General features: G+C 33.6%; 4 protein-coding genes across 5 annotated transcripts; 3 read left to right on the top strand and 1 right to left on the bottom strand.

Moving 5' to 3' along the window:
* Nucleotides 1–568: 568 nt before the first annotated feature.
* Mon1 (vacuolar fusion protein MON1 homolog) lies at nucleotides 569–2,704 on the top strand. The gene has a single exon (XM_015929601.3). It carries the CDS (start codon nucleotides 863–865, stop codon nucleotides 2,579–2,581), a length of 1,719 nt encoding a protein of 572 aa, XP_015785087.1. The 5' UTR covers nucleotides 569–862; the 3' UTR covers nucleotides 2,582–2,704.
* A 252-nt stretch (nucleotides 2,705–2,956) lies between these two features.
* Nucleotides 2,957–3,993, top strand: LOC107362517 (glutaredoxin-1). Its single transcript, XM_015929603.3, has 2 exons — nucleotides 2,957–3,618; nucleotides 3,705–3,993. The coding sequence occupies exons 1-2, from the start codon at nucleotides 3,364–3,366 to the stop codon at nucleotides 3,816–3,818; spliced, it is 369 nt and encodes a 122-aa protein (XP_015785089.1). The 5' UTR covers nucleotides 2,957–3,363; the 3' UTR covers nucleotides 3,819–3,993.
* On the bottom strand, nucleotides 3,620–11,890 carry LOC107362515 (poly(A)-specific ribonuclease PARN). Of its 2 annotated transcripts, XR_016198071.1 has the most exons (3): nucleotides 10,775–11,890; nucleotides 9,863–10,706; nucleotides 3,620–3,850 (listed from the first exon to the last, which is right to left on the bottom strand). XR_016198071.1 is itself a non-coding variant. In XM_015929602.3 (2 exons), the coding sequence occupies exons 1-2, from the start codon at nucleotides 11,790–11,792 to the stop codon at nucleotides 10,030–10,032; spliced, it is 1,695 nt and encodes a 564-aa protein (XP_015785088.1). In that variant the 5' UTR covers nucleotides 11,793–11,890; the 3' UTR covers nucleotides 9,638–10,029. The 2 variants fall into 2 exon arrangements, 1 of the variants encoding a protein (XP_015785088.1); XM_015929602.3 differs by lacking the exon at nucleotides 3,620–3,850 and having other exon boundaries at nucleotides 9,638–10,706.
* On the top strand, nucleotides 4,311–9,241 carry LOC107362513 (uncharacterized). Its single transcript, XM_015929600.3, has 2 exons — nucleotides 4,311–5,177; nucleotides 5,337–9,241. Exons 1-2 carry the CDS (start codon nucleotides 4,999–5,001, stop codon nucleotides 8,665–8,667), a joined length of 3,510 nt encoding a protein of 1,169 aa, XP_015785086.1. The 5' UTR covers nucleotides 4,311–4,998; the 3' UTR covers nucleotides 8,668–9,241.
* Nucleotides 11,891–12,556: the final 666 nt, after the last annotated feature.

Genomic DNA, 12,556 nt, shown 5'->3' with positions numbered 1-12,556 from the left:
AATGGAAATCATTAATTTTGGACTACAATTAAACTGATTCGAGCATTCAAGTTACTGATTTGGTAGAGTGATTCAATGAAATTGAAACCCTTGCACATGGATTGATGGAAACAATCAGTAAGTGTTAACTCTAGAGTAGATTGTCATTTCTTACTTTTGATTTACTCAAATTCAACTCATTTTGTTAACTATTCAGGTTAAAATTTCATTAATGGTGGATAATTAAACCACGAATTGGTGTTGATTATCTTATAGACCGGACAATGTATTGGAAACTTGATATTGAAAAAGGCGAACTAAGCTTTTCTTTTCTCCACTGCAAGCTTTGTATTATTCAATTTCCCAGGTCAATTTCAAATCTCCCTCACTAATCAGTGAATTTTCAGAATGAAAAATTGACTTTAATCAGTTCAATAATTGTATACAAAGTGTTGTTAATAACCTGGTTTTTATCAAATGCTTAATGGCTTGATAATGAGATAAAGATTTGCCTCAACTGCTGCAATTGCTAACCAAATTCAATAAATAGATTCATTAAAATGGTTTAAACAAATGTTGACTCAGTTGGTTCATTGGACTTAATATTGTAAACAAAAATAGGCTCTTCATGAAAAATTATAAGCATATGTTCAAATAGACAAATCAATTTACCCTCCAATTTTAACCATTTAGGGCGTCCACTAGAGCTATGTGGCGACATAAACATCAACAAACGACAACAAGCAGTATCAGATGTTTCAAGTGTAAAATGAGAAAAGACTATTGATGAAAAAAACGTCTTTTGTCTTATTTTGTTTTCTATGTCTTAATTAGAATTAATAATTTATTTTGTTTTGTTTTGCTTTCACTAGATACTCAGCCAATGTCATCTTGTGAATGTAATGAGAATGGCTCATTTTCAACAGCCTCATCTACTACTCCATGTTCATCGCCACCTCCTTCACCTTCTCCATCAAATTCATCTACTCATTCAAGTACCTCGAAAAATCCAGTAAATAATGTCAGTCTAATCACCAGTGATTCCTCGACAACCGAATTTCAATGCTGTCATCATCCCAATTTACTTGAACTGTTTGTCCTCAGTGAGTCAGGCAAGCCAATTTACTCGTACACTGCCAGAGAGGACATTGTTACCTTATTACCTTTATGTCAAGCGTTGATCAATTGTTTCCAGGATGTACTGAAAGATACTATTCGTTTTATTATAACCAAATCGGGGTTGAAAATAATTTTTAGTCAAAGGACACCATTAATATTTGTAGTAGTAACCCATGCATTTTCCGGAATTGATGGTAATTTATTAATCAACCAGATTCATGCTCAATTGGTTTCTGTGATTACTGAAAAAACCTTGAGGTCAGTTTTCGAGCAGAGAGCAACATTTGACTTGCGACGGTTATTAACAGGAAACGAAAAAATGGTTCATATTCTGGTTGAACAAGGTTTTATTGGTAAACCAATTGTTTGTCGTCGACAAGGCCACCAAATTATATCCTCATCATCATTAGAAGAATGTGCAATCAAACATTCCTTGTCATCTATGTCAGAATCATCTAAAGAATCTAAAAGAAGAGATAATGTGAAGACATCGTTAACTTATGGTTATATCTCATCGCTGGCCATGCCTTTGTCATCACCTAAACAAAATCAAAACAGATCTTCACCTTCCAGTGGGTCAACTAGCTATCAAATTAATTATCATCGATCTTACACCAACAGAGCTTTAATTCCTGTCTATCCATTGAATCAAACAGTTCGAGATTCTATTACCAACGCAATAAACTCAAGTATAGCATCTGTAAAATCCAGAATTGCTTTCGGACTGCTTTTAACGGTTGAGCCATCTGACTATTATTTTTCGGGAGAATCTGATTCTGATAGTTTCCTCCGTACTTCAGAAGATGAATTTCCATCTACAAAAATACTCTCCGTCTCTAATTATAATAGTAAATACTCCAAATTGAGTCCTCTTGATATGCAATTGATTCAATGTTTGGTAATGGCCTCTGAATCACAATTGAAAACGGTTGAAAGTTTATGGTTACCATTGTGTTTACCTCGAATTGATGCTTCAGCCTTTATGCATGGACACATATCTTACCTTAATCACAATCAAGAGACAACTTCACCACAATTATGTTTGGTCTTATTAACAACGGATAAAGAAGATTTTCACAACTGTCAAATGGTCAAAGATAATTTAGGAGAAAGGTTGAATAAGATAAAATTAGCTCCACCACCATTTAGTGACCTCAACATTCCTTGTCTGCAATATTTTTGGTACATGACTTTACGTTCACAGTCAATATTTCGATCAAACCTTCCTCAATTCGATCCCGTCGTTCAAATTAGCCCTTTGATTCACTTTGTGGCTCATCGTATGTTATCTTCACGACTAAAAATCCTTTGGCTTCGAAGTGATCGACATAAAGTTATAATACTTGGCTGGCATTCACCAACATTCCAACTGTATGCTCAACTAGAACCAACAACAACCAAATCAATGGGTCTAAATGCTGCCCAAACAATTATAAAATGGATAAAAAAAGAAGAGGACAAACTCTTGCTTCGTGATTATTAATTATTTGGTAAATTTATTACCTTTGATTGACTTTTTATTAGGTTATAATAACCTTACATGTTTTACGTTTATTTTGCTGCAAGACTCAAATAAATTATTAAATAAGTAAATTTGTGACAAATATACCTAACTTATGCAATCAAAATCATTCTGAATCAAGATTTAGATGGATAACAAGGTTGATAATCATCGAAAACTCAGGAATTGGCTTGGCTAGTAAAAAATGGTAGATAAAAGTAAAAAGATGCTTGATTCCAACTTTTGCCATTGGGAAATTTTTCAAGTGATATTCTTTGGTTTAGTTGATATTAAAAAAGACTTGTGGTGTAATTATAATTACTTTTTTCAAAAGTCTTCAAGAAATCATTCAATTTCTCCTAATTCTCAAACTAATTGATTAGTTGATTGAATTGGTAGATTGAAAAAATATTGGAATAAAACATTTCTTGATTTTTACCTGAAATCGTAATTTGCGCCTTTACTGTAAAACAATCTGTTACTATTGGTTTTATCTGTTGCAATATTTCGGGAAATATGAATTGATAATTTTGATTTGAAAATGATAAATCTCAAGTATACTTCAGATATAACTTTTCTTGAAAGTTTTGTTTAATTAAATCATATTTAAACTGGTCAATTTAATGGTCTCTATATTTCAATACCTAAATTATTTCACATGGCTCTTGAAAACAGCTGATTCGACTCGAGTTGATTTCATCATTTGTTAAACTGTAAACAGTTTTTGTATACTTTTCAGTGCTTCCATATTTTAATAAATTACCATGGGGTTAAAAGTAAGTCAACATCAGATTCCAATTGTAAGTGACGAGGAAAATAAACAGTTTGTTGATTCGACAATTAATTCAGCCAAAGTTGTAATTTTTTCTAAAACTTATTGCCCTTCAAGTGAATCTGCAAAGAAAGTGTTGTCTAATTACCCGATTAAATCAGATCAATACCAAGTTATTGAACTCGATAATAACCCAAACAGCAATATTATACAAAATTACTTGAAATTAATCACTGGAGCAAAGACGGTGAGTATTGAAAACATATAATGCCAATGGCATGCAAATTTAATATTCCAATATCGATAACTTACAATGCAACTGATAAATTTTAGGTTCCAAGAGTTTTCATTTGTGGACGTTGTATTGGCGGTGGAGATGAAACGATAGCATTGGATAAATGCGGTGACTTAGTTAAACTGCTTGCTGAATGTGAAGCTTTACAGTAAAATGAAGTCGCAAATCTTTTCACCTATCCAACCTGCAATCATCAATCAATAGAAAAAAAACAATAATAATTTAACACGGCTGTGTTAATTTATTTATAACTATAGTTTTGAATATTATAAATCACAAAAAATGTTTTGTTGAAAAGTAGCTAATAAAAATATGAAAATGCAGAAATTGTTGGGCCCAATCAGATTCTTGTTCAAACATTTTAATTTCTGGTCAACAGGAGTTGGCTTAAACTTTCGGTGTTGACGTGCTGACCACTTTGTCACCATCGAAATGACTGCTTTTACGTTTCCCAGAATTGGGTACGAGTGAACGCGATTTTCCACCAATAAATGCTCTAAAAGTTAAGTAAGTTAGTTTTAAACCAGACATATTTAAACTAGCGACTGATTGACAGAGACATTTTTATTTTTCAATGTTTCAGTTAAGTGAGTCTCTTCCTCTAAGTTCATATAGGAGATACCTTCACGGATCCATTTATTAAAATCGAAGTTATGACCAGACAAAAATGTCAGAGCAGAAGGTTGACACAAGAAGCTTTTGTCTTTGTAATTGTTAGCACCGGGTACCTTGTAAGGAAATATGTAGAAATTGTAACTTGCACATGAATAGGAATTATCGGTGGATGATTTGGTGAAACAGCTTAGACCATATTGGATCAGAAGATATTGAGAGATTGAGTTTTTAATTTTTAAATAGCGCTGAATTAATTATCCTTGCTATTCAATGGTTTCCCTCATCGTATTACAATGCTAGTCAACTGCTAATCTTCAAGTTGTTTTATTAATTGTGTCTCATTGTTTATAGTTTTGATTACGTCTTAAATCACCCAACAATAAACATAAAACATACACAATACACACAACGCAGAAACATTCATTATGCTTCATCTTTTCTCAACTGGAACAGCCACTGGTTTTACAGTTATGATTTGTGTTTACCTTTTACTATACCAATCTAATTGTTTCTAAATTTAAATCGAGTGCAATTTATTTCCTTTTGTTCAATTTAACCAGTTCCCGTTACGATTATTTTATATACATTTAATTTATTTTCGGATATCAACTCTTGAATTGGTTAATGGTTTGGATGGTTAATATGAAATGAATCAACCTCAGATGACTGTTGTACACTGTACAGTTTATAGCGAACCTTTCCTTTTTTCCTATTTCAATGGCCTTCTCTGTGAGTTCATCAGCTCATCACCAATCAATTAAAGCTTCACCCAGGAAAAGGACAGCTTTATCGTCTGTATCATCAATAGTGAATGATGCTTTTCAAGCCAAATGTGTTAAAGAATTGAATAAATTACGCTCCAATTGTCGTAAGACTCTACAACAAGATTTAACAAGGTAAGGTAATCTTTACTATCGATCGATAGGGAGTTGGTTTAAACTGTTTTGCCATATTGTGAGCTTTTATTATTTCGATTTTTTTATGAAAGATATTTAATTATTTTATCTTTTTCCTTTAATTCTCTCCTTTATGGGAATTACGCTCAATATTTACAGATTACTTGACAAAGAAACATTTGCAGATACATTCATTGAAGGAGATACATTTAGGAAGCCTTGTCATAGCTGCCTATTGGCTTCGCGAGTTCCTACTTTTTATTTACTCCTGATCAACCATTTTGATTTCACATCTTCTAAGCATTCTAAGCGAGGATTCAACACTTACCGACTTCCATCTACCATTGACTGTAAAGAAATCACTGATTTTCTCCAAAAAGTCTATTGTCATGAGGACATTTGTTTTGATGAATCATTGATCGTTGACAAACTACGTGCACATATTTCAATAACCATGACTTCCGAATCTGGAATTGACAAAAAATCAGTTTCCTCTGTTGATGAAGACAATCTGTCAAATGGCCTGATCAAAGAAGACAGTCTAGAAGATTTTGTACGAGCTTGTAATGGTGGATTCGATAAAGATAGCCTAAAGCCTTCAGATAGCCTGGAACTTGTTACAGATTCACTGAATAATGCTAGTATCTCTTCGGAAGATAATAAGAATGAGCGCCATAGTACTGATTATGAAGACAGCTTAGCAGCTGGACAAAAAGACGAAGGTTTAACCTCGAGTGAATCTAGTCAAATGGTTCGAAGTGGAACTTACGATATGCTTACATCTATACAATTGGAAGATCACATTTTGAAAAACCTTGATGATGATGATGGAGAAGAAAAGAACAATGAAAAAGATTCAAATCATTGCGAGTCGCAGATTTTGATTGGGAATCAAGCTTTTCAAGGTGAAAAATCTTCATCAGAAACCAATCTTAGACACAGACTTGACTCACTTGAGCTTAATTTAAATTCCACAAAAGAAGAATCAACTAAGGATTCGCTTGATGACGACAATGACGAGGCAGCAACTGATGCTGATGTTGCAACTCCAGTAGCAGAAGTACCTGAAAGCTTAACCACTCAATCTAAAGTATCTAGATCACAAAGCAGCTCATTATTTCAATTTTTTGTTGATATGGACTCCATGTCTCGTAGTACGCCAAACTGCGATTCATCTAGAGACACGAAAAAAGAGGAAATTAATATGACAAGCAGTGGTTTCATGTTCATAGATTTAAACTCTGTTGGACCTGAAGAGGAACAAAAATCAAGGACCATTGAAAGAGACAAAAACAAAGTGAAAGACAAACGTGTTCCAAAAATTGACCCCGCAGATGGTGAAGAGATTAAAAGTAGCTCTTCGTTATCAATGAGACATGGATCGACGTTAGAAGCTCGAAGCAGAACAAATCGAGGATGTGAATCTAATGATGAAAATAACAGTGGACGTATATCCAATAATACAAACTCAAGGAGATCAGTAAATTATCGAAAACAAGCAAGCAGTTCATCTGTATTAGGAAATAATCGTCATTCCTTCAACAAAAGCCGACCCAAAAACATTAATCGTCAATCAACATCGCCAATGAGTTCAATGGATAGTGGAATGTTATCCTCTATAAATTCTGAATGTACACATGGTGATGATGAAGATTGGTTATTAAGTATCAAAACACATTCCCAGGTTAAAAAAGGAGCCTCTCTTTGGCGCAACGAAACACAAGAAGATCAACAATCTACTCCCTCCATGAATCATGCTGCACAACATCGGAAAAACACTTCAGAGGTCAATATGTTTATTAATAAAGATGATAAGCATAGTAGGCCAAGTGGATCCAGAGATGATGAACACAGACGAACAATTAATTCTTGTTCAAAACTAGGCGAGGATTTACTGCAAATGTATTACAATGGTATCAATGCTGATATTACCATTAAAGCTGAAAATCGGACATTAAAGGCTCATAAATGCATCTTGGTGGCACGTAGTCCATATTTCTCAGCTATGTTTTCCGGTGAATGGCGTGATTCTAAAACAACAAACATTACCCTCCAAGGATTCAGCTACATTACAGTTCATTTTGCTTTATGCCATATTTACAGTGGTGGCTTAAACATTCCAACAGATGACAACTTTAATCTAGCTGAATTGGCCTTACTATCTAACCTTCTGGCTTTGGATACTCTTCGAGATGTTGTCATCTATGAACTGGAAAAAACTTATTGTCATTTTTTCCACAAGCCTTGCTCAGAATGCACAGTCGGTGTTGTTGATTGTCTTATTGTTTCTTCTGAATGTGGATTCTCAACACTCCATCAAAAATGTCTAACTTGGTCAGGAAAACACTTTGCTCGACTCTGGCCAACCCGTTCTTTTGCCTGTTTACCTAACTCATTATTGGATTCATGTTTCCAAAGTACAATTCATAGTATGACACCTAAATCCATAATCGAGATTGTTTTGCATTGTGATCGGCTTACAAAAACAACACCAAAAGTTAAATGGGCTGAACCAATTTTCTCCCTCATTGGCCGTCTAATTGAACAATGTGTTAATTTTGTTGCTGGAAATTATGATCTAATAGTTGCCAGTGAATCCTTCATTTCTTTAGGAAGAGCAAATTCGTGGAATATCTCAGCCTTGGAAGAAACATTCCTTGCTGCCATGAATAATATGACACCTGAAATCGCTTGCAAAACACTGGTTAAATTGAATAACATTATTTCAATTGCTGAAAATGAAGAGGCTTTTGGTTATGGACCTTATGCGGAATCATATGTTGCTTTAGTGCGTAAAATGTATCGCCATTGTGAAAGATTTTTGGTTAACAACGTTAATGTAGCTGTTACCGTACCAAGTTGGTCTCTGCTACCAGCTGAAGTTCAACAAAAAATCAAAGACTCGGCTATCATTGTATTCGAGTTTGACAAACCATTGGCTCCTAGACCTCAGTTATCAAGTAGTCAACTTCAATCTTTGCGAAAAAAACGATCTCCAGAAAACTCTGATCCATCAAAATCATCTTCTACTAGTAATAAATCTGTCCACAAATCAAAACAGCGAAGCAACGAGACTCGCAATAAAATGTCCTTAACTCGTTCAGCTACTGATCATATTTATGATGAAGTAAGTTTCGAGCCAGGAGAGTTCGAAAGTGGTGCTACATCCTTACCCCTTGCTACAATGCATGATCGATATCGATCGCATAGAATTGGTAGGCGCTCTAGAGATGGTCAAGAATCTAATGTTGATCCGCATTCTGATCGTAGATCCGATGATATGTGTGAGGACTTAGGAGAGATTTCATCTTCTACTAATGAAAAGTACCAGGATCAAGAAATGTCTCGCAAGAAACAAGATAAAAATCGACGAAGTCCACAGTCAACTTCAGCTCTATACAATAACTCTTTTCGACCATCTTCACGGACAAGAACCAGTTCATCTTCTTCAGCTACTCGAACACTTACATCGAGGCCTCCATTTAAATGAAATGCAATTTACAATTCCAAAAAATCTCATTAACATTGTATTTGGACAAAATTAACTCTACCAAATACAATGATGAGGATTCATCCTTTAAATCCTTTTTTCCATAAACCTAATCGTTAACTAATTAGATTACTCGTTATTTTACTATTTTACTATCAAGTTGGAAGTAGAAATAGGTAAACATCAAATTGTGATCAAGATACCATTTGCATCAATTAAGCTTAATCAAAACTTGGCAATACTTAAACTGGCGGTACTATGAGTGCAATGAATATATTAACCACGAAACCAGTCTTGTACAAACCACGAAAGTCTCTGGATGAATACAAAGAAACAAATGGATTTGATGGAATCAATTTTGAAATGAAAAAGAAAAAATTAATCGACTCAAATTCCAATACATTCCTTAATCATAACTCGATACAATATATTTAAATAATTTCTCATTCTAGTCAAATATTTGGAAAAAGCTTTGCTTTGTAAATTATTTTAATCATTCAAACACAAATCTTTTGTGTTAGAAGGATATTGATTATTAAAAGTATTAAAAGAGTCTCGATTTGAAAGACATTAATTTTTACTCGTTTTTTGTCATTTGTATTAATATATAAATGTGACAATTGTGTTGATTGTATCTTTTTGTTAAACGTGAATTCGTAGTCTATTGCTAACTTTAATTTGCGTCTCTTACCATAAGATAAAATATTCAAGCGATCGGGAATTTACCAGTGTTTCGCAAACTTACTGAGAGTGGCAAATATTCAGATGAACCTTTTTCTTGTTTCGTAATAAGTTGTAAAAGATTTATTGAGATTACTTGAGATTTATTGCCCTTCAAGTGAATCTGCAAAGAAAGTGTTGTCTAATTACCCGATTAAATCAGATCAATACCAAGTTGTTGAACTCGATAATAACCCAAACAGCAATATCATACAAAATTACTTGAAATTAATCACTGGAGCAAAGACTGTGAGTATTGAAAACATATAATGCCAATGGCATGCAACTTTAATATTCCAATATCGATAACTTACAATGCAACTGATAAATTTTAGGTTCCAAGAGTTTTCATTTGTGGACGTTGTATTGGCGGTGGAGATGAAACGATAGCATTGGATAAATGCGGTGACTTAGTTAAACTGCTTACTGAATGTGAAGCTTTACAGTGAAATGAGGTCACAAATCAATTTCCAACCTGCAATTTTAGAGTGAAAAGATAGCTTGGATTCATTGCGCATTCAATAACAATCATCAATCAATAGAAAAAAACAATAATAATAATAATTTAACACAGTTTTGAATAAATTACAAAAAATGTTCGTTGAAAAGTAGCTAATAAAAAATATGAAAATGCAGAATTTGTTAGGACCAATCAGATTCTTGTGCAAACATTTTAATTTCTGGTTTAACAGGAGTTGGCTTAAATTTTTTAACTATCGGCGTTGACGTTTCGACCACTTTGTCACCATCAAAATGATTGCTTTTACGTTTCCCTGAATTCGGTACTTGTGAAGGCGATTTTTCATCCATAAATGCTCTATAAGATTTTATAGTGCAAACTGATGAATTTTTCTGAATGGTCAAAACTCTATCAATGTCTTTGACTCCATTGACGTCATTTAAGGCGATTAAAGCTGATGTACTATCAATCCAACCAATTTGACCAGGCTTGAATGGAGAAAGAAGGTCATAGATTTCTGATCTGGTCCAAGTTGGTGGGAAAGTTAAATGGAATACATTAGAACGTTCTTGATTCTTTTGATCTTTGTTTATATCCAAATAAGCCAAATCGAAACTGAAAGTCAAGTTATATTTCCCTCGGAATTTGGTAAATTCACTGCTATCCAATATGCTTTTTTGATTTTTAGGACTTAAATAGTGTAACATGTTGAGGAATATTAGTCCAGTAATATATGAGTCATAACTGGCATTGTGGAAGCTTGTCTTTTCATCTGAATCTGATCTATTTATTATCTTGGCTTTAATATTTGAAAAAGGAGCTTTTTGGATAACATTGTAGAGATCATTGAGTGCGGTGTCTAAAAAGAATCAAAAGAAAATCAATATTACTTAAAGAGTCAAATTTTTATGAACTTCCAAGACTTACTTTGAAATTGTGAGTCAAGCTTAGAGTCAAATTTAGCCATTAATTTTGTGTCATAAGTATAAGGGCAAAGCTCAGAAAGCATTTCCTTGAAATCGACAAGAGTGTCTGGGAGGGGTCCGATGAAGTGATGAACCGTATGGGCCATATCTAGCAACAAGTTGTGCCCAACAATCGGCTTCTTACAGTCAATTAATTCTTGAACAACCTTTGTAAAGCCAACAGCCTCGTCAATTAGTTGAGCTTCTTCCTTTGCTTTTTGTTCGGCACTCACTTTTTCAATAGAGATGAATCGCTCTGAACTGTTTTCAGTAACTTGGCAAGAAGTTAGTTTCAAACCAGACATATTTAAACTAGCAACTGATTGAAAAATCAATTTCCTCCGATAAGGTGAACAAGGATCAACATTCCATTTGGTTCTTGTACTGTCATTGAAAAAATCATTGAGACCAGACATAAAATTTTCAATAAAATCTTTCTGGTCATCAGGAACATGATTAGTGTTTACCAATTGACTACTTGATTCATTAAGACTCCGTACAGTACTATCCAGATCGTTTATGGTCGTGTTGACAGAGACATTTTTATTTTTCAATGTTTCAGTTAAGTGAGCCTCTTCCTCTAAGTTCATATAGGAGATACCTTCACGGATCCATTTATTAAAATCGAAGTTATGACCAGACAAAAATGTGAGAGCAGAAGGTTGACACAAGAAGCTTTTGTCTTTGTAGTTGTTAGCACCGGGTACCTTGTAAGGAAATATGTAGAAATTGTAACTTGCACAAGAATAGGAATTATCGGTGGATGATTTGGTGAAACAGCTTAGACCATATTGGATCAGAAGATATTGAGAGATTGAGTTTTTAATTTTTAAATAGCGCTCTTCAAGTGTATCAAAAAAAGAATTGCCATTTTGACCAAGACCAGAGAGTTCCGTGTCAATGGCAATAAAATCACACGTTTTAATGTCATTCCTTATCTTTGGAAGTAATTCAACGAAGTTGGAACGGACCACATCCATATTAATTAGCTGAACTTATATCAAATAAGTAACTTAAACAAGAATATCAGCAAACAAAGCGTATGATTTAAAACATAACCTTTGCCTTACAATGAATAAGAGCCTTATGGTCGTAAAGTGTTAAAAATGTTTGTAACATGACTAATTTAAAAATCAACAGATGTCGGTACTCTGGAAAATTAAGTGGTAGGGTGGGATCAATGGAGAGCGAAAATGCAAAAATTACTCAAAACATAAACAAATCCTATCAAATTGTCCAATCCATTGGTTAATTTAGTAAATTTTATTTAACTTTTGAGCTTGATTCATTTATTTTTGATAATTTTATCGGTTTTGGGTGCACCATTGAAAGTAAGCTTTTATTTGCAGTATTTCCTTGAGTTTTTTGCCTTTTTGGAGTGCTGACATCTATGTAAATTGATCAACTATGATCAATTGTAAATTACAATTTGTAATTTCTCAAATAAATAGTTGAACTTTATAGTTTCAATTACTAAACAGTTATGAAAAATTCGCAGTACCATCCATTATACATTATTTACTATACGCACTTCAAAAGTTAATCACCATGATAACAATTTGTGTGTAAAAGAGTTGTGATCTTTTTTGATAAGGATTCGCGCACTAATTCACTGAGATTCGTGTTTATTTTTCATTTTGGATGATTAGTTTATCAGTTGACGATCCTTAAACCCGTGTTTCGTAAGACTTACAATAATACAATGTCCAGTAAATTTGATGGCCTTCAAATGTTTCTGCCCAAA

Source organism: Tetranychus urticae, chromosome 1 (genome assembly GCF_039701765.1).
Source record: "Tetranychus urticae isolate SD_2017Ah chromosome 1, NJAU_TeUrti_SD_1.0, whole genome shotgun sequence".
NCBI classification, from domain to species: Eukaryota; Metazoa; Arthropoda; class Arachnida; order Trombidiformes; family Tetranychidae; genus Tetranychus; species Tetranychus urticae.
This window is presented reverse-complemented; position numbering and strand designations above follow the sequence as displayed.